This window comes from Scleropages formosus, chromosome 6 (assembly GCF_900964775.1).
Source record: "Scleropages formosus chromosome 6, fSclFor1.1, whole genome shotgun sequence".
Lineage (NCBI taxonomy): Eukaryota > Metazoa > Chordata > Actinopteri > Osteoglossiformes > Osteoglossidae > Scleropages > Scleropages formosus.
Window position 1 is genome coordinate 23,575,948 of NC_041811.1, and position 21,706 is coordinate 23,597,653.

The following is a 21,706-nucleotide window of genomic DNA, read 5'->3' on the forward strand; positions in this document are numbered from 1 at the left end:
TGTTTATTTTTTACTGCACTAAGTAGAAAGAGGAAGTATACCTTTCTTCCCGGCAGGCCTCTTTCACCAATTCTCCCAGGTTTACCTTCTGGGCCCTGGAATGATACAAAGCAACAATAGAATTACAAAGTACATATGAATTTTAGCAGTAGAATCAAAGAAGTGACAAAGAAGTGCTGAGTAAGTAAACCTTGCCTGCAATGCTGACATGTAAAATGAGCAAAAGGAGTGTGTTATAAGGTAAAACTTCCTTAAGGGATTCAGTTCTACTGCTGAGCGTGACCAATAACTTAAATTTCTCATGACGAAACTTGTTTTGCTGAGATGAGATGAGAAAACAACTCTCAGACTTAAGCAGAATCCTTCACAACAAATACATCAGTTCTGGAGACAAACTGCTATCTGAGGCTCTGTTTCTGCCATATGTCTATGTGTTGGCTTGAATGCAAGCATATAAGCTGGATAGATGAACAGTGGTCTTTAAGACATAGCAGGCACATCTGCCATCTTATCCCTTTTCAGCAGCCTTGAACTTTAAGTAGACTGGATTTTCCCAGTCATCACAGGAAAACTACAACCCTTTGATCGCTGTTCTTTCTACGTTCTTGTATTCATGGTTACTTGTTAGTATGTAGCAGTAGTCACATGTCAGTATATCAAAATAACACCCATACGCTTGCAGTAGCCAGCGGTCTTTGAAAACCTTATGACAGATTGACGGGAGACAAAAATCAATCAGGGAAACAATGAGCAGATAACCTAGTTTGTCCGAAAGATGGCCACCTATAGGCTCATTGTATAGAAAACTTTGGGAAAACCACACAACGCTACAAAACCACCAAATGTTTATCAAATGACTGTGGGACTGAAAAGGCCGAGGCTCACCCTGACACCGGTGAGACCAGGGTCCCCAGGTGGTCCTTCCTTTCCTTTCAAGCCGATTTCGCCTTTCTCCCCTTTGTCACCTTCTGGTCCCATGTCGCCCTTCTCACCCTGGAGAAACAGCCATGACCATCATAACACAGATACACAAATTGCCTTGCGTTCCTCAAGTAAAACACAGTCAGCACACTGTCTTCTTGTCCAGGTTTCATTAAGACACAACAGTTATTTGAAATACAGAAACCATGGAACAATGACTGACAACCAGAAAACAATTTGGTCAGTCGCCTTCCACCTTCTGCAGAACTGGACTTTTTGGGAATGACCTCTTTGGAAAAACAAAGCAGTGTGCACACCCAACAATCCACGTTCGCATCATATTCAAGGAGGATAAAAAATGGCTGCATTCTCAGTTTTGTACCAACAAGAGACAGAAAGAAATTGTAACTAGCTTACTATCAAATAAGCATGCAGGTTTGAGGCAAACCTTCCAGGTAAAATACACGTAAACCTTTCTGCAACTGTATGAATAGTAAAACAAGCAGTACAATAAAACTGGGCGCTTTTACTAGTTTTTGGAATGTTAACTAGTGGAATAAGATATCTATACCAGGGAAATGTTTTAGTTGAAAGCATGTGAGGCTAAGACAAACAAGCATGGTAGCTTACCCTGGCATGCTAGGGTTAGTGCAGGAAGTAACTGGCTATTGTAAAATGTGGAAATAAAAAATCCTTAACAAGGGGAAGAACAAACATCACTAGGACTACTGCACTAATTTTATAGTACTGAATCGTGTTCAGAACCATAATCCACTCAGGTCTTGTAAATGAGTTAATGACTTTTTGATGAGTAGGGCTACCATGCCTGCTGATTTTCCCTAAAGGCAATCCAACACTTGGACCTTGAATGAAAGAGATACTGTATGATGTATCCTACAAGTTGTTGGAGTCATGCACAGGAAATATGTTTTGCTAATAAGAACTCAGGATAAATGCAGAAAACTCAGCTAAAACAATATTAGGAAATGAAATAAGGTATCATCGGTCAACAATAAACTACAAATGTTATCAATAGTAAGCCATCTTAACCATGGTAACTCGTCGATGAGTGTCAGAGAATGATTGCGCGGCTCTTGCCTTACCTTTGCTCCATCAGGTCCAACAGGTCCAGCTTCTCCTTCAAGGCCAGGTTCTCCCTGACAAAGGAAAGCTTTGTTACCTGTCGTGTTGAGCTCAAAACCATTCCAAATATACACTTCCATTCCATACACTAAGACCTGAGAATACTTACCCTTTGTCCAATCAAGCCTTGCTCTCCGATGTTCCCCGGTGGCCCGAGGGCACCCTGATATAGAAAGAAGAGTAAGGCAAGAAGCTTTACACAGAAATATTTTGTTTAAGCTTGAAATATGTTGCCCTTTAGACACACTGTGTACTGACTCATCAGTACGATATGAAGAGACATATATTACTATATCAGTGCCATTTTTTGCTCCAAGTTGATATACAGTATGTAAAGATAAACTCTAACTGAACCAGATGTCCTTGCTGTCAGGCAGTACACAAGCGGCAATGCATACAGATGCCTTTGCTAATTTACAAGTCAGATGGGAAATTGGTTTCTTGTCTGTTATTGGTTCAAGTTACCACATCTTGTGAAGGCATGAGAAACAAAATGGAACATAAGACGTATTAGACTGTTAAGAATCTACTCCCAGATTTTCTATACGCACTTATTTGTTAAGTGTTATCCAGTATGAGGACATATTCTTTGAACTGAATACACTTGGCAGGTATTATTGCTAGTTGAGAGGCAGACTAATACTCAGCAAAACATACAATGTTTTGAATTGCTAGTAGTTCACCAGTATATGGAATAATAGCTACACTCAAACAGTTAATTGCAATAGTTTTAACAGTGTTTAACTAACATAGAGTGCAAGTGTAGCCTGAAAGGAAAAAGAAGAAAATGGGTACAACGAACATACTGCCTGCTCACACTGGGATTACAAGAGAATGAGATTGATAATCGGAGGAGGGGGTCAGTTTGCGAGGAGCAGCAGATGAGGGTGACTGGTTATCTTACCTTTTCACCTGGCTCCCCTGGCAAACCAGGCTCCCCTATTTTACCTGGTGGACCCTGTCAGAGAATGTGTAGAGAGACACAGTTATCAAAGAGTAATCATATGAAGTTGTCATAAAAAAGTGCTCAGAAATGGGACCATATAAAGGTCATTAAAGAATTTAACTATTGTTAATTAATGGATTTGCCAACACAACACAACAACAAAAAAAAAAAGGTTACAATTATACCCACTAATACAGTGGGATAATTTTATTGGAGGAATTATTCGAAGTTCAATACTTTACTTGATGGCACCACAGCACACTCACACATTGGACTTGTATAGGCGATATTTAAATTAAATTTAGATTCTGTGTTGTTAATCACTACCCAGCCTTCACCATTACTGGCTCATTTGATGAAACTGCCTGCTTCAGAGCAGGTGTGCAATGCCTTGTCAAGCATCTGTCAGGCACACTCCAGAACCCGTCTCTAGCTTTTCTTTCACATTAACAAGGCACATTATTTTAATCAAGGAGCATTAATCATTCACTGCTAGCCAGGACCCAGATGTCTGTCTGGTGCCAGATCAGGTAGCTATAGAGAGATCCAGTTCTCCTTGTGAAGAAGACAGGACTCTGTGGAAAAGGCAGGAATCTACTGGGGGGATTGAATAGGGTGAGGCAGTGTGGTGTTTCCCAGCAAACACCACAGAAGGCTTGTGTGGTGACCACAAATTCAGCAGAGGATCTGTGGCTGTGTGCAGTTCATCATCACAGCTGGTAGATGGGAAGAACTTCATTCTGACAGTGTGATTCACCTTCTCACCAATCTCTCCCAGCGGGCCCATTGTCCCTGGAGGCCCTGGGGGTCCCTTTAAATGGATGACAGGGGAAAAAAGAGCAGGTGCAGGTCAATTTTACTCCTTTCACAGGACAGATACAGGCAAGCTCAGAGGAACAAAGCAGAGCATGTGGAAAGAGGTGGACACGACCCTGCTCCAACACCCATGCGGCCACAGCCATGTCTTCTGTGTCATGCTTGTTTATGAAGTGACACATGGAGAGCTCATGGCTGCTGCTCACATTGACCAGGGACCCAGGGACTTGAACCACATATATATGGGAAGGGAAATAACCAACTCAAGTTAGACATTTCTGGGTCACTGCCTGTGATAACGACTGGCATTTCCTATGTTTTAGTTACTTTTTGTCACCAAACTACACAAGGGAAACAAATGACAGACAAAATAACCCTGGATCTATTGCTTCACTCCACAGTTAATAGCTTTCCCAAAAGCACCATGTTCCACTTTGATGAGTATTACTCAGAATATTCTGTAACTTCTCACATTCGATTGTACAGAACTAATTATTATATTGCACAAAGGCAGCATGGTGACACAGCCAGTAGCGCTCCCCTCTCACAGTGCCTAGGTGGCTGGTGTGTAGATTTATCCTGGGCTCAGTCTGTATGGAGTTTACATGTTTGCCTTGTGTCTGTACGGGTTTTTTCTGTATGTTCCGGTTACTTCCTACAGTCCAAATACATGCATTTCAGGTTGATTGGCAATGATAAATTGGCTGTGTGACTGAATGTGTGGGTATGTTGCTACTCTGCGATGGACTGGTGTCCTGTTCAGGGTGCACCACCCTCTAGACTACTGCCAGTAATTCTGAAATAGGCTCCAGACCATCATGATCATATTTCATATTTCACATATGCATTACATTCTTTTTCTGAACTTATTTAATATACACTTAATGTATGGCTTGTGGTGAGTTTTTTCAAGAATATTTCAAAACCATGTAAAACATTCCTCTATTTACTTGAAACCTTGAAATGTAACATGGCCTTTTCAATCAACTTCAGACTGCATTACCTTGTTTAATCACGTAACAGATTTTTTTTTATACAGATGAATATTTTTACTGGAGCAATTCAAGCTAATCTCTTTTCTCAGAGTTACAACCGAACTGACCCCCCAGACCCCCTCCTCCCAGAGAGTTCATACCTATTTGGCTATATCTGGACCCTTAGGCACCAAACTACTGCCTGCAGTTGTTTGTACTACAACTTTTCATCAACAGCAGTTGAAAACTGACAGCAGTTAAATGCAACATCTCTGATGGTCATTCTCAAAGAGCCCATCTACTTTCCTTTGTAACTGTAGAGACTGCAGGGGCTCAGTTGCTATGTAACTGAGGAAGATCTGCCAGGACAAAAGTGTTTTAGTCCTCAGGGTGAGTGAGGTCAGAGTGGCTCAATGCAAACTGCTCTTCCTCTAAGCCTTTGAAAAATTCAGATAAAAACATCACCAGAAACGTAGTCCAGGAGTTGAATTCAGTCAAAAAAGAAAAGGAAATGGAACTTGCCGGTTCTCCTGCGATTCCTTTCTCCCCTGGAGATCCGGATGATCCAGGGATGCCCTGAAATAACAAAACCAAGTACATATGCGGCTTGTGAACAGTCTTCAGATGTCAGTATTTAGCACTGCAAGTAGAGTCTTCATAAGGTGTTTGGCTATTGGTAATTCCACTTACTGTCACCCTGTCAAGTTTGACTCAGCTGTGATAGGGTGGAACACTTACTGGGAATCCTTGAGGTCCAGCTTCACCTGGTTCCCCGATTTTCCCCTGGATGGAGAAAGACCAAGCTTGTAGGATTATGGACAGTAATGATTATGACAGCATATTCAGGTGTGGAAAAGAAAGAATGAAATCACTTTCAGTTTGCATCAACCTAAATTTACACAACATTTGCATTTATTCCTTTGACAGACACTTTTCTTCAAAGCGACTTTTCTCCAAAGTGACAATTTGCAGGAGATAATAAATCATATAGAGGCACAGAACTGATAGAAGAAAAGCTATTTGTTATTCATGTTATTCCGCTGGGAATACACATGCAATTGCTAATAAACACAAGTAAATACAAAAGCGCCAGCAAGAGATCTGGACTGAATTCTGGTTAAAAGAGATTTGAGCTGAGCTTTGGCTTTGAGATGTTAGAGGAGTCAGTGTGAAGTACTTCACCCCATTAAAAGCCTAGAGCTTCCCTTACAGCCAATAGGTTTGAAATCCAGTGGAATAAACAGCAGAGCAAAGACTTTGGTAAATTTAAATACACTTTACTTCCCTGCTAAGCTGTGGTTCAGCACTTGTGGAGTTAGGATTCTAAACAAAGGGGCTAGCGATGATTGTACTTATGGTGATATGTATGTCAAAGTTAAACATCTACCGCTTGCACTGTGTACACCTTATTTTCTGCTGCTTTGGTTAAATCACATATCCTCTTATGACATATTTTTACTATATCATATATATGGGTAGATGAGAAATTTTATGTCATAATGAGAATAATCAAATTTTACCTGATCACCTGGAAATCCAATTTTTCCTGGTGGACCATCAGGACCCTAAAGCAAACAGTTGCATTTACATGAATCCATATGAATTTATTATTATGATTTCCAAACATTTATATTATAGAATGACCTTGACCAAGATGAGCTCAGAACCTGCTGTGACACTAACCTTTTCACCTGGTGACCCTGGCTCGCCTGGTGGACCATCAGGCCCTCTTTCACCCTGAAGGAGAGGGAGTAAGAGAGATAGACAAGGAAAGAGAGAGAGAGAGAGAGAGAGAGAGAGAGAGAGAGAGAGAGAGAGAGAGCGAGAGCGAGAGTGAGAGTGAGCGTGAACAGTAGGGGTCTCCCTCATGCAGCTAGACAGAATGAATCTGAGAACTCATGAGATCTGCACAGCTTGTCAACAGTTCCGGGTCATCATTGTCTTGCAGCAATCCACTACCAGAGAGAGAGTAGAAGTATTAAAAAGAAGATTCCCCTGTACCGCTCTCTCACACACCCCCACAAACTGACGTGTGGACAGACTCTGGAAAAAGGATCCTCTCCCTGTTGCACTGTGTTTATGTATGTGAGATGTCAGTAAACTGGGGGGGGGGGGGTCAGCATATGGTAACAATCCAGGGCATGGATGAGCTTCATCTTGACTGCTGCTGAGCTCCATTAGCCATTTGTTTTCCCTCCTCGCAGTGGATGTCCAGATAGTCATGCTATTTGGGTAATTTCTGCATGACTGTAAAATATACACTATTAGAGCCTGAGAGTGCTCCAGAGGAACTCAGAGGGAAAATGTTGGCACTACAGAGAGTATGAAGTGATAACAGAGATAAGACAGACGATAAAGTGGTGAGTTGAAAAATGATCAGTGAAAAAACAAAAGAGCATTTCAACAATAAGCCCCAGCACACCATTTAAATATTCTGGCACGGAGGTGGGCAAAATATGCTTTCGCTGTTTAGAAACCTTGCAGCACTTACAACAGCTGAGAATCAGTTTGGAGCACCATGCCACTATAATAAAGGCCACAATCCTTCATAGTGGAAAAATTTGAGAGGAAGGCAAACTGAGGAAACAAGAGTCAAATATTGAATGTAGCAAAATCAGTAGCTGACTTGTAGCAATGAAATAATAGCAGCTCCCAGGAGAGGTGTTACAGTGATGTGTGGTGCAGAGCTTGCACCACCTCTGAATCTGAAGTCCATTGCTAAATGGGACGCATCATCGTCTCACTTTCACACATCAAAACATAGAAGGATCATAGGTCTACTGAGGACCCCGCACTGAGCATTACCCTGCAACTGTGACCGAGGGGCCATGGGGTCAAGTAGATCAGCCTCCTCTAACCATGCGGAAGAGACAGCTTTAGCCTATTAGCAGAACACTGCTGAACTCATGAAGATTGGCTACTGGGCTCAGGAAATTGAGAAATGAACGGGCTCTATGAACACCTAGCAGGACCACATGTAATCCACTAACCTCCTCTCCAGGGGTAGCCATTACAGCCCAGTCTTCCCTAAAACCCAGTCCTATCCTATTATGTGTTCTATGGGATTAGCAAACTATTTACTGTGAGCTATTATTACTATTCTTCTTCTTATTATTACTGAACATATTACAACTCTATCTAAAGGGTCTTATTTTTAAAGTGTTTTTAACAGCTGGAGGCTTTGCAGGACAAACTCAGCACTCTACTGACCAGTGTAACACCTTCGAGAACTTGAACCTGCAACTTTCAAATGACAACTCCATCCATTTTTAACTATTATGATACCTCACATAAAACAGTTACATGCATAGGCAACCAGGAGGTAGGATCATAGGAAAAATAACTCACTGCGATTAAAATAATATTGCTAACTCACAGAGTGCTGTTCTCATGGAATGACACCACTGAGATTGCCATACCTGTCGGAATTACCCAAAAAAAGCTCCGTGCTGTCTTTTTCACCTAGACCAAGAGCTTATCCAGCTTGACAAACAGCCTGTGGTACATAGCCTTTCCAGAGCATTCTGTGTGGATTTTGCTGGCCTTGTGAGAGCTTGTGAGTTCTTTATGTGGTCTTTCACTGAGTAATCCCCAGGCTTCTTAATAGCTCTGTGCAGACGCATTCCACAACGTGACAACTCGTAGAGGTTTATGTGAACTCTTTTCAGGCCAACACGTACCCACAAACTTACATGCTGACACCCTAAAACGACTTCTGAGAACTCCTGGAATTCACACAGGTGGGTATGGACAGAGTGATACTGGATATAATGGAAGCCAATGTGGAACTAATTTGCTTTAAATTGTGGTAATTCATAAACACATAAGTTCCTTGGTTACTGAGTGTTGTTTGGACATACTGCGGCGGTTGCCATCGTGGTTTATGAGCCACTCGTGGTTTTTCCCTGAAACTGGTCTTTCAGGGACTACCAATGTCCTGCCTGAAACATGTTTCCATGATGAAAACCTTTTAAAAAAAACTCTACTCCACTTACATAAAGGACTCAAGTCATTCAAAACACAAGAGCTCTGCAAGTCTCATTCAATCCCTCTATTTTGGCTATGGATAGGAATCAGCATGTTGAGCTCCAGATCCCGAAAAAGCACTTAAAGTACTTATATGACTCAGTGTGGGACCCGGTAACATGAGGGACACAGGGACTTCCTAACGATTGTGTGTCAATAATAGAGAGAGCAGCCAAATGAGTTGAGGGAAGGGAGAGATGGATGAGCACAGGACAAGGTAATGCAGGCACGAGAGAAGCACCGTCGTTCAGTATGGGAAAATGCCAGGACTGCAGGTTATATCAGTAACGCAGAGATGAAAGCATGTCCCCATACCACAGCGTCCTCTGCTTCACTTTTGGAGGGAAAAGCCAAGATGACATTTACGCATTCAGCCAAGCCATCTTTTTGGCCAGTGATTCTCTGCCTTTTGTTCAGTACAACACATTCTAAATGCCCAGCCACAGCTCGAGAGACATCAAAGAAGCCCCCCTGTGTTTGTGGTTGGAATACCAGACTGAAGGTAGCTTGCCAGGTCAGAGCACACAAGAGAGATTTATCGAGTGAGGAAGTGCTTCCAATTAGAGTTAATTGAAAACACAGCTTGTGATCTTATGGTCCTGTCCAGTGAAAATACAACTCGCTCTGTGATCTCTTCCTCAACAAGCCTTGTATTCTTCCATTATACCTGGCAGAACATAAGGAAGTCAATCTGCCGTAACACAGGCCCATGAACATTTTCCATTCACATAAAGCAACCGTTTCATCTTCTAAGCAATTTATCACTATTATGTGTCTACATTTTTCCTCACAGACAGATGCAGCAAACAGATACAAGGTAAGCCAATATATTTGACTGCAAAAGCTTTGTCAGCTTGATGGATCGGCAGAGACACTCTAAGACTGAGACATTTTCTGCTGCCTTGGCATTGTTTAACTAGAGGCATCTTTAAAGCTGAAAGCCAGGGATCTAGTGCATTGGCACATAAAAGAGGACACCTATCAGGAGCTCAAAAGCAGAAAATGCTGCAAGCGTACTGTCAGCATCGTGCTGCACACTACACAAGTTAAAAGCTCCTCCCCTTGGGTTCTCCTGCTTTTTTTTGAGTTTGGTGATGCTAACACTTGAAGACATGCCCTTTCTGTCCATCTTAAAGTCCTCATTTCACTTCTCAAACACAAGAGAAGCCAAACTGGACCTGAATAACTTTATTGTTTTACAAACGGACTGCTAATTAGTACTACTGCAAAGGAAGTTTGGCCACTAACTTTAAATATGCTTTCAAGGCATTATAAAACGTGTTTAAATCAAGATGGTTGTAACTTTTTTAAAGAGAACGTAGAACCTACATTTTTTTTCATGAATGCTTTATTGATAGAGGATCTGGAACTTCTCCCAAAATTATAATAATGAGCTTTAACATTCTCTAATAAAACATTGTTTCCTTCCTTATACAAGATTCCAGGACTGTGGTCTTTATTTATTTTTCTTGTAATCATAAATGACATCATTAATTCTCATAATGCACAAACCAGTAATAGTTAATTCTGTTCAGAATTTCCATCAGCTGCTTAACATTTTCCATCTTAATTGTGCCCTATTCCATACATTACGTCAAATTCAACCTTAAAACTCTGGTCTAGTAATTTGGATATATTTTACTAATAAAACACAGTATTTTCCTATTCCCATAAACTCTAGAGATAAATATTTCATAAAGTACAAATCCAAAATATTTTTGTACACCACCTACAGCGAGAAACTTCCCCTCCATATTATAGTATGTGAATCTGAGACTTACTGCTCTCAAATTCTGTGAATTGAAAGATTTGTAGACTTGGCCTCAAAAAAATTCCAACTACAAATCATTTTTACAAAAAAAAATTAGAGATTGAACAGATCTTTCTGCTTTAACTATGACCACTGCATCCACAGACAAATTTTGATTTTCTATAATATTTTGGTTAGTATACAATACTTATATTTTGTGCACCCTGCAGTAACATTGACGGGGCATTAGCAGTCCAACTCAGCAAGTAGGACTTAGTTTTTACAGTAGTTTGCACTGAAGCTGTGAATATAGTATTTCTACATACACTGAAACAGAATTTTGACTGAAGGTGGGAATGCATCTCCATTAAAGATGATATTGTAAGTTGGAGGGTGAGATTTCATCTTGCTGATGGGTAGAACTGCATCTTATGGAGAACAACATTTGTGACGATCTATCTCTAGGAATGAATAAGTTTTCATTCATTTCCATGGAGGACTGCATTGAACCTCCATGGAAGGTGGGACTGCATCCACTAGCAATGGGATTACATCTCTATGAAAGCCGTATTGCATCTGCAGGGGGTGCTGAAATTTCACAGTATAATTATTTTTAGAGTGGAGCTTTTTCTCACAATGCCTTTTATAATGCCCTCCATTACCGACGGGCAGGAAAAACCAGAGAAACATGTGTCCCTCCAATCCCATAGGAAAATGGAGGGCTCACCGCAACATATATCTCTCCAGGTGCCTAGCCCAGCTTCACTCAGAACTGTGTGGGCTGGAAACAGAGATCAACACAGGAGATCTATATGAGACACCACACAACACAACCTCAGTTATGGTTCTTACCCGTCTGCCTTTTGGACCTCTCGTGCCAATTGGCCCTCGAGAACCAGGTGGCCCCTGTAGAGAAAAAAGATAAATTTCTTCAAGACCATCTTTGAGTTGGGAACCCTCAGTCTCTCTCACATCAACTTCACCATACTTCCTGACTTGAAACAAAGAGTTGCTCTGCCCAATTATTCTGAGTCCAGATTCAGCTCTTCAGAGTCTACTGTTTATGTTTGTTTTCAGCTCCTTAATTCCAGCCTCTCGTGGAGTTCACTTGAGCTGGATAAAGGCATTTGCTGTCACAACTGTAACGTCAATACCGCATGTTATAAAAAGACACAAAAAAGCAAAGGGCAGGGACTGTGGCAAGTGGGGGTCTTATTAGTGTGAGGTGTTGAAGCTTCAGCTGAAGGGATGTAATCTAGTTACTGCTGGTGCCTGTCAGGTTTCATCAACTTTAGGGATTTTAAGTAACAAGTATACACGAAAGGAATTTCTTAGGCCAGTTGAGGGTAAATTCCACCAGTGACTTTGGACTCTAATAAGAAAAGAATAAAAACATTCTTCTTTCTGATTTGAAAGGTTTGCCGAAGGACAGTCACATCTGTTGTTCCAGCCTTTAACCAAGGTTCAAACTGGAGGACATCATGTTCAGTAAGGTTTACTAGCAGAATCAGAAGCTTATTGTAAACTTTATACATAGACAAACGAGACACAAATGTATTTGTTAATAACTTGCTGAAAGAATCTTTTAGTTTATGTTCCAAAAATTCAAGTTGGTTTGTCCAACTGATTTGATTGCTTTTAATAAAAATTTTTTCCCCAGAATTATTTGCATCTCTAAACTCTGGTCAGGCTATTGTAGGTTCAATGAGCACACAATAACCTGCAAAAGCTAAATGAACTAATAGATACTATTTTTCATGCCTGGAAAGACATTTAGAATGTTATGAGTCTTCATAGCTTCCTGCCATTTGGGGTCAACCATTCTGATAGATCCAAATGCAGAAACACAAAATAAAAGAAGCCTGGTTTAAGGTTAATTTATTTAACATCTAATTTTATTATTCACATTGTACTTACTGTTTTTCCTGGTGGCCCTGGGGGTCCGCTTTCACCTGGAGTTCCTGGGTGCCCCTAAGAAGAAACAAAAAGGAGTTCAATGACATTTTAACAACAGAATTAAACTGCAGTGCCCCATCATGATCTTTCTTCCACCACTTTACAGCTGTAAAAGCAATAATGTGAACCCCCAAATTGTTCAGCAATAAAAAAGAACAAATTGCGGCGGCAGCTCCAGTGAGGAATGGTCACATTAATTCAATGAACTGGAAGAAAAGTGCAGCTTTGGTACATGGTTTGAACATCTGCTGAACTATTTTGCACATTGAATTTTTTTGTTCTACCAAAAATTACACATAGTGGACCTAAATATTGTAACCTCTGTCCTGCAAGTCTTAAAAGACAGGATGTAACTGTTCAGTCAGTTACCGATATTAATTACTGATACACTGACATTTTTTCATTTAGTTGATGCTTTTCTCCAAAGCGACCTACAGCATTAAGGTATTTACAATTATTTTACCCATTAAAACAGCTGGGTAATGTTACTGGAGCAATTAAGGGTAAGGGTAATATAGGGTAATATATTATTAGTTGAATACAGACTGAATCCATTCCAAAACATTCTAATACTAAATAAACAATAAATTAACATGGTTAAATTTAATAAATTTACCGTGGTGAAAAAATACAAAGCAAATCTTGATTCTTGCAATTGTTAAATTTAAATTTATTAAGTAAACACTTCTCTCCATGTGTTCAAAGGCATATTCTGTAATTATGATATGAATCATATCCCTTATATAGCACACAGTTGCAGGCATCATACCACTAATAAAGTAAACTACTACACAGTACTAATGGCTTTATCCAAAACAGCTTATTACAAAGTTTACAAATAGTTTACAGTTCCATACTGCCTTAAAAATATTTCCTGTAGGGTACAGCAGCGGGGCTTCCTCTCAGAAATGCACAGATGACCTAATGGTTAAAAATCCAAATCTGCCTATGACAATGTTCCACTTTAAAAATAAAGGTGGTTTATACATACAAAATGCCTTTGCCAACACCTTCACAATGTTTATCTGTCAGTAACGTGCTTTGTTTATGAAAATAATTTTTTATGGAACACATCACCATGAACAACCTTACTTGAGTGTTTCATCCTACCTGGAATTTGAATCAAAATATTTAGGTTTACAGTGCAGTCTCATTACCCGCTGCAACCCTGCTGCCCGTTTGATATGTTTTGATTCCACACTGTGTTTATCTCAAGGTGTTCTTTGGGTTTTGTTTGGGTAAAAACATCAGCAGCCTGTGGTGAAAATGGGCCCTTGCTGGGCTTGTGAGATTATACTAGCCTTCAGCCAGCAAGCTGTACGAGAGAAGAGGTTCATTTTAAGAATCAATATCAAATTAAGTTAAGTATATAAAAAATCTGCATGCAATTCTATGCAAATTTTTTGTATTTTATAGATACACTAACACTAAACCGTACTCAGACATATGTGTTTCGTTGTACTGTTCTTGAAACACAAGACTGGCCTTGATCTGTTAGCCACAGGTCAACCTAGAAAAATGCAATGTTAAGTGACTCCTCTGCAACTAAACCATAATTGTGTTTTCCTCTTTTCATTAAAGTTCCATGTACATTCAACTGGAGTCTAAGTCCTGAAGCACAAGAGCTGCTGAACTGAATTTAAATGAAAGGCAGACCAGGGAGACAGTGGTATAACTGGCTCTGAAAGGGAGCTTCTTGTTTAAATTTCAAAGAAAGAAACATTATTCAGTTGCATTGGCTCTTTTAAGAAGCTTACTAAAATCAATGGGAACGATCTGCTTTGTGTTATGTGTCTTAATAGCTTTCAGATTGCAAATTGCGGCAGACATTACACTGAGGTGCCGCTTTGTTTCTGGGGAAGAGCTGCTGCATATTGTTCTCTACAGAAAGAAAAATAACAGTAGTGTAGAAAACCAGGTCTGTGTAAAGTGCAAAATAATGTGGGGCCAAGTTGTCATGGTGAAGTGCGTACAGGTGCTACTGTCTATACCCTGCCATGGTTGCAAACCCATTCCTCAGAAGGACAACACTTGAAATGTCAATATCGTTACACTTTTCAAAATGCTCCTCATCAGTTTGCCCCAGGTGACTATCACTACATTGCCAGAAACTGCCTATCTGCTACAGGATCAAAAAAATATGTAAGATGATGAGGCACAGTTAGTAAATGTCCGAATATTGTTGTACTTCCTCCCCAGCATGTTGAACTCCCACGTTCGCAGGGTGCAGACTTACTCCTTACCATCGCTCCCTTTTCTCCAGGTGGCCCAGGAAGGCCCATCTCTCCACGGTCCCCCTAGAAAAAACAAACCCCTTGATAAGATGAAGAATACAGTGAACACACAACTACAGGGTAAGAGACACAGTCACAAGGACGGTGGCAATAATACGCTCATATCTTAGATGTTATAATAAAAAACTTAAATGAACTGGAAGGGAATAAGAAGCAGGTCAAGGGCAGTAATGCATTTGTATGGACACTTTCTATGCTGTCAATCTATCATGTTATCACACCAGTTTCTTCTTACCTTCTCTCCAGCAATCCCAGTCTCTCCAACAGGTCCAATGAAACCAACATGACCCTGGTGAAAATGCACAGAAGAGGCATTGGCCACTGTGCTGGTGAGGTACAGTCATACTGTATATGTGTATCAAGCAGCAGAATTTATCTTACCCTTTCTCCCATCATTCCAACCTTTCCAGGTATTCCTGGCTCTCCCTAGATTACAAGATTCAGTTTAGTTATGTTAAGAGTGAACTTGTATGTTAATACACAGTGATCACAACATACATAAGCCTTTCACATGAACAATGTTCCTTAGTTCCAAAAAATAATAACTCATTGCTATTTAGAAGATTGTTTGCCATTAAGACTACTTATAAATGAAGGATAGGTGTAAGATAATGAAATGTCTAATTAATGCACAAATTATAACTCACTTTCTGATGGAAGATTTAATCTAAAATGGATTAAGAGCACGTTGTGCTGTTTCTCACCTTCAATCCATCGGGGCCAATTTTCCCAGGAAAACCTTTTCTCCCAGGCCTACCCTGCACAAAAGACAGAAAAGAAGTGACGTGATCCCTATACCTTTATCAAACTGTTCTCTATTTAGAAGATATACAAATATACAGTGCTCTTTGGTAGGATAAAGATGAGCACAAGGTAACATCAATTAAAGTTAAATGAGTCAGGTCTAGTGTAATCTGGTGCATTAATTGGTCCAGTGCAAAAAAGTATTCTGGTGGATTAAAGATGGCTTTCATAACTGTTTTATAATACTTTATATGAGTTCTGAGACTTTTAAGATATTGTTTCTGCACTGAAACTACCCTTGCACATCACAGAAACGAGTTTCCTTTTAATCTGTGTCCATCTTTGTCCCTTACAATGAGCTATTGTTTCCAACACTTGAAATAATATGACTTCATCTTTTTTATACTAAAAGGGTTCATGTGTGTCCTGAGGCTTGGTTGAGAATGAATTGGCTGGGTTGAGTGAGGGACTGCTCTATTTTTACAGTGTTGTTCAACACAGAGGAGTTATTCTCCTTCTTCAGTGTAGAGGGGAAAAATTGATCCCCAGGCTAATTAAATAATCAATGTGCAACTGATCTGTAAACATATAGAGTAGTGCTGCCTTTTTCTGAGAGTGAATCCGCTGTAGTGGAAAAGATATTGAGTAGCCTGGCAAAAAATGAGTAGAAACACTAGAATATCAAGAGCCACACAGGTTAGGGTCACACAACTTTATAAATATATAAGGAAATAAGCAATTGTCTGAATCTCTGAATTTCAGGAGTATACAGTATAATTCACCAAACAGCCTTTTGAAACTTAAATGTAATTTTAAACTTCTTTATATGGGAACAAAGGAAAGTTAATAAATTAAATACTTATGTGGTTCTAATTCTTGTCTCTGTGGAATCCTGTAAATCTTGGCTCATTTTCCAACTAACCTTGTAATTGCTCTGGCTTATTTGAAATATTCATTGAATATGAGTAAAATTATTAAAATAAACTAAAAAACTCCAATCAATGAGTTCAGTCAATATGTACTCCATCATTTTTATACTTTGGTCAGTTGTGTAACTTAAATCTTTTAAATAATTTCTTCTGTTTTCATTTTTCAGAAATCAAAATAAGAGAATGCTTAATTTTTTATAAATGGACTTACAACATGTTTTAATATCTTAACTACAATGGTATTTCACAAAACAAGTATTACATAACTGAAGATGCCCTGACAACATGTTCAGTTAACACAATTAGAATATAGAATTTATTTAAAGAGCACCTGTTAACATCAGCAATAAAAAAAACTGCATACACTGAAGCTTTTACAAACTCACCTAATTCTAAGTGTAGGTGGAGCTTATGTGCATGAAACTTTCTAAAGGATGTACCTACAAATGAATACCTGATAAAAAGAGCTTTCCGAGTAAAAGTACATATTATTATTATTATTACTACTATAGTTATTCCATCCACTGATATACATTCACTGACAACTTTATTATATTCAACTGCCGGTTTACCCATATACCTCACAACTCCAGACATTGAGTGGCATGACTGTGACTCAGCGTGTAATGTATACAGGTTTGTGACATACTGCTACCGTTTCAAGGAATGGTAGCATTGGCAAGATGGGTAATCTACATGACTTAGAATGATAGTTGGTGCCAGATGCCCCAGTTCCACTACATCAGAAATATCCACCTGCCTGGGACTTTCATGGACAACATTCTCAAGAGTTTACAGAGAATGACATATTAAAAAGGAAGTCTTATCAGTGGCAATTTTTTTGACACAAAAAATAGTTATCAGAGGAGAATGGCAAGATTTATGCATGCTAACAGGCCACAGATAAGCAAGTAACAGATCAACAGTGGTGTCCAGAAGGGCATCTCAGAAAGCACAAATCTCAAAATCTTGAACTGGATGGACTGCAACAGCAGGAGGCCAAGACAGTTAAATGCTTGTTAACTATAAACAAGAAGGTGAGGCTCCACTGGGGATGCAATCACCAAAAGCAAAAAACTGACAGGCACAAGAGGAAAAGTGGTCTGGTCCACCAAATCTCATGTTTGTACTGTGGCATGTTGTGACCTTCAGACATTGACATAAAGAGGATGAACCAAAGATTTGTTCTGGCTTGTATCAATGGTACAGCCTCATGGTCAGCTGAGGTTATATCTAAGCATTGCTACTGACCAGGTGTATAACACAGTCACAGTCTATACTATTTTCAAATAGATACCTGAAGCAGGATATGTAAGAAAACAGCTATTAGCTCTGTTTTCAAGAAAATGATTATGATTTTAATTCAATGGCCTGTACAGTCCTTCAACCAACAGAACATCTACAGGATGAAGTACAATGGAATGCATTAACGTGCTTCCCAAAAATCTGCAGAAACATACAATGGAACTGAGTCAAAAATCCCTTTGGAACGTTTGTAGCATCTTTTTGAATTTGGGCTGATCTTCAGGGAAAAGGAAGTCCTTCCCAATACAAGCAAAGTGTATCTAATAAAGTGGCCATTGAATACATATGCTAGTATATACTAATGCAGATATGCATACTGCATACACAAATGCTTACGAATTCAGGTGACATGTATCCTCAAACAGTTTTCTCCATCGGACAACCTTGGAGATAGGATTGTTCTTAGTCTAAGTTTCTAAAAAAAAACCATCCGATTGAAAGACAGCAAGTATCTTTATTTAAATAAATCATAAGCTATTATACCTAATTGTGAGAAAAAATAGGATACACGTGATTATCATCTCCTTGTGGCTAGAGATATCACTTTTAACTCAAAGGAACCCAGATTCAAATGCCACCCCCAGCTATAGTACTCTTGTGCAAGGCACTTATCTTAAGCTGTTCCAGTAAAATAGTACCTGGCTTTGTAAATGGGTACTTTGTAGCTTAACACTGAAAGTTGCTTCTGATAAACATATCAGTTAAATACAAATGTATTTTTAATGTACAGTAGAAGGTAAGTTAGTATTACTATTTAGTATGTATTTAGAGACAGATAGCATTGGAAACGACCAATACTTAAGAACAAGCTGAAATGATTACATCATGGTGAATGTAGTCTTAAAACAATTACATTTTGTTGTGTTCCCTCTTCATTGGCAACCAACTCTGACACATTCAGAAAGCTGACATCAAACTGCCAGAATGGCAAGCTGCTTCACAGTAAAAGAAAAATCATAATACAATTATTAATTTATCAGAACTCACCTCCAGTCCTGGGGCACCCGATGGTCCAGGGGGGCCTTCATCTCCCTGGAAACAGCAATGGGGTAAGCATAAAATACAGAGACATACACCAATTTACTGCTTAATAAATTCCTGGTAGATGGTGAAAAAACATAAGCACAGCTTACCTCCTGCCCAGGTGCTCCTCTTGGACCTGGTAAACCCCGTGCTCCTGGTTTTCCCTAAAAAGCGACAGCAAATTAAACACCTGCACTGCTGTGCAGATAATACACGACAATGCAAAATAACTGAAGATTCATATTATTACACGTATCTAGTTCACCTGCTAAATGTTTTACAAAAAACTTGTGCCTCTTATAATGCATAGAATTATTAATAATGCTGGACTCGAATATCAAGTTTTCCTACAATGCAACTGGCTGGACAGCAAATACTCAAAATTGTTTAAACAAACCTTTGGACCTTCAGGGCCGTTTTGTCCTGGTGGTCCGATGTCTCCTGGAAAACCCTAAATAATGAGAAAACCACTGTATTTTAACTATTACAAAGTATAAATGAGGATTTATATGATTTATTCGAGACTAATAACAGAAAATAACATATAGAAAGATCTGCGGTGATTTCATAAAAATGTGCAATTATTTATTTGAGTTAAACATCAGAAATAAAAATGACTGAATAAAATATACAATGATACACCGACTATGTGATATTTTTTGCTTTATTACGTTGGTCTCAGGTAGGCCAGAAGGTAGTGTGATAAGTTGTCATAAACCCACCACCATTAGAAGGAGTATAATCAAACAATGTATGTGAAACACCTCCCATTATGGTTACACAACAATGTCTTTATTACAAGCTCATAGAAAACAGTATGATCTTCTAGAGGAATGTTGCTTTGCTACCACACTGGCCAAAGGTTCCAGAAAGGCATACCTCAAGCAGCTGGTAGTGTAGTGGTTTGAGCTGCTACCTTTAAACCCAAAGGTTGCAGGTTTGAATCCCACCTCCTACTGTAATACCCTTGAGCAAAGTACACACACACACATTTTCTGAACCGCTTGTCCCATACGGGGTCACGGGGAACCGGAGCCTACCCGGTAACACAGGGCGTAAGGCCGGAGGGGGAGGGGACACACCCAGGACGGGACGCCAGTCCGCCCCAAGGCACCCCAAGTGGGACTCGAACCCCAGACCCACTGGAGAGCAGGACCCAGTCCAACCCACTGCGCCACCACGCCCCCCATGTGAAAAATACTATTAAGTCAATTTAGAACTAATAATAACATTATAAGTACTTACCCTAAATTGTTCTGGTTTTAAAAAAAAAACCCACCTTTGTAAATAATTGTAGGTAGCTTATCATTCCAAGCTGCTTTTGCTAAACGAATATCAGTCTTTTAAAAAGCCTGTCTACTCAGTAGTTGACTGATAAAAAGCCAAAAATCCTCACTGTGTGTCTAACTTGAAGTGAAAGGACCATGCTGCCATGTATTGCTTTAGAAGTATACCTATAGGTGTGACATCTCTTCGAAACATCAAATACCAGCATTGTGAAGTGTGAATAAAAAACATGTATTATATCTCTTACACTATGGATCAGGGGTAGGGCATAAAGAACAGCAGTAGAACAAAGTTATAATTTACAGTAGCTTTATTCTTTAATGTGATGTAAAACTTACTTCTGGACCTGGTGGACCTGCTAAACCATCTGGGCCTTTATCTCCTGGTTTCCCCTGGGAAGAGAAGACTTACATTTTCAAGGAGTGTTCACCAATGAACTTCAAAGAACAAGCACCTGAAAAGCTGTTTCAGAATATTATTCAATGTATCCATTATTCTTTGTATTATACAGAATATCGGAGTAGAAATTCAATTTTTTTCTGCATTCAGGAATTATAACCACACATACACACATTCAGGCTGAACAACAGACGCACCTGTGGACCAGCCTTCCCACGGACACCTGGCATTCCTGGCAGACCCTGTACTCCCTGTACATGGAAGACATTGTCTGAACATGGTAAATTGTGCATCCTTAAAGTAACAATCCCCTCCTATCTCATCAAATGGGCACACTGAGCAACACTTAATGAAGAAGTTTTTCAGAGTGAGGTTACCTTATGAAGGCAGCTAGTCATTTTACACCTATAATGATGCCTATAAACTGTAAGACCTTGAAAATGGTATTTCAATCCTTGTGGAAATGAAAAACTAAAACACAGACATACCTTGTCACCTGGGAATCCGATTTCTCCTTGCTCCCCTGGAAGGCCAATTTCACCCTGGCAAAAATGGACAGAGGTATTGGATTGAGTATTGCTGTGGGATTAGAAAATGTCGAGAAGTGTTTCCACCCAAATAAAATGGAAAAAACATGACAATTTGATTAACATTTATAAAAAACATTTATATTTTATTCTATATGTATTAATCATTTGTATGTCAACTGGTACAGTGACTGGCATCAAAGTCAATAAGGTATTCAGTAAAGCTGATACTGCGCTCAGTAAGGTGGTCTGAGACTGTCACACTATATTGCAGCTTATAAGAATGTCTTTATTTTCTGCCTCTAGCCTGCATATCCTCCCACCCACATGTAACCCCCAAAAATATTTCTCAGTTCACATCCTGGTCAATATCTTCACCCTTACTCACTGACACTTGTCTGGCTTATGTTTATGCCTTCATGTGTGTTTCTCTTTAACAACCTATGTCCACAGCAGATGAGTTTAACAGCATCTCTGCAGTGTGCTTGCTGTGAGACATCAGAACTGCTCAACACAGAACTCTTAGGATTTTAATGGTTACTATTACATTGTCTAAAAAGTATGTATGGAGGGCTGCATGCTCAGCAGAACGAAAGCAGCTGAGGAACGGTGGGTAATGATGCCAGAGATCAGAAGTTTTTCTGATCACAATCAAGCTGACGACAG

At 39.5% G+C, this 21,706-nt stretch overlaps 1 protein-coding gene across 2 annotated transcripts in view; it reads right to left on the reverse strand.

Moving 5' to 3' along the window:
* col27a1b (collagen, type XXVII, alpha 1b) overlaps positions 1-21,706 on the reverse strand; it is a 98,460-nt gene that overhangs the window by 15,518 nt on the left and 61,236 nt on the right. For both annotated transcript variants that reach the window (XM_018748439.2, XM_018748447.2), the window contains exons 17-38: positions 21,002-21,055; positions 20,711-20,764; positions 20,453-20,506; positions 19,225-19,278; positions 18,938-18,991; positions 18,792-18,836; positions 15,531-15,584; positions 15,208-15,252; positions 15,062-15,115; positions 14,776-14,829; positions 12,494-12,547; positions 11,429-11,482; positions 6,484-6,537; positions 6,321-6,365; positions 5,539-5,583; positions 5,323-5,376; positions 3,768-3,821; positions 2,969-3,022; positions 2,174-2,227; positions 2,025-2,078; positions 886-993; positions 42-95 (exon numbers count right to left, since the gene is read on the reverse strand). In XM_018748439.2, the coding sequence (XP_018603955.1) occupies positions 42-95; positions 886-993; positions 2,025-2,078; positions 2,174-2,227; positions 2,969-3,022; positions 3,768-3,821; positions 5,323-5,376; positions 5,539-5,583; positions 6,321-6,365; positions 6,484-6,537; positions 11,429-11,482; positions 12,494-12,547; positions 14,776-14,829; positions 15,062-15,115; positions 15,208-15,252; positions 15,531-15,584; positions 18,792-18,836; positions 18,938-18,991; positions 19,225-19,278; positions 20,453-20,506; positions 20,711-20,764; positions 21,002-21,055 (1,206 nt within the window). The remainder of the gene's footprint in view (positions 1-41; positions 96-885; positions 994-2,024; positions 2,079-2,173; positions 2,228-2,968; positions 3,023-3,767; positions 3,822-5,322; positions 5,377-5,538; positions 5,584-6,320; positions 6,366-6,483; positions 6,538-11,428; positions 11,483-12,493; positions 12,548-14,775; positions 14,830-15,061; positions 15,116-15,207; positions 15,253-15,530; positions 15,585-18,791; positions 18,837-18,937; positions 18,992-19,224; positions 19,279-20,452; positions 20,507-20,710; positions 20,765-21,001; positions 21,056-21,706) is intronic.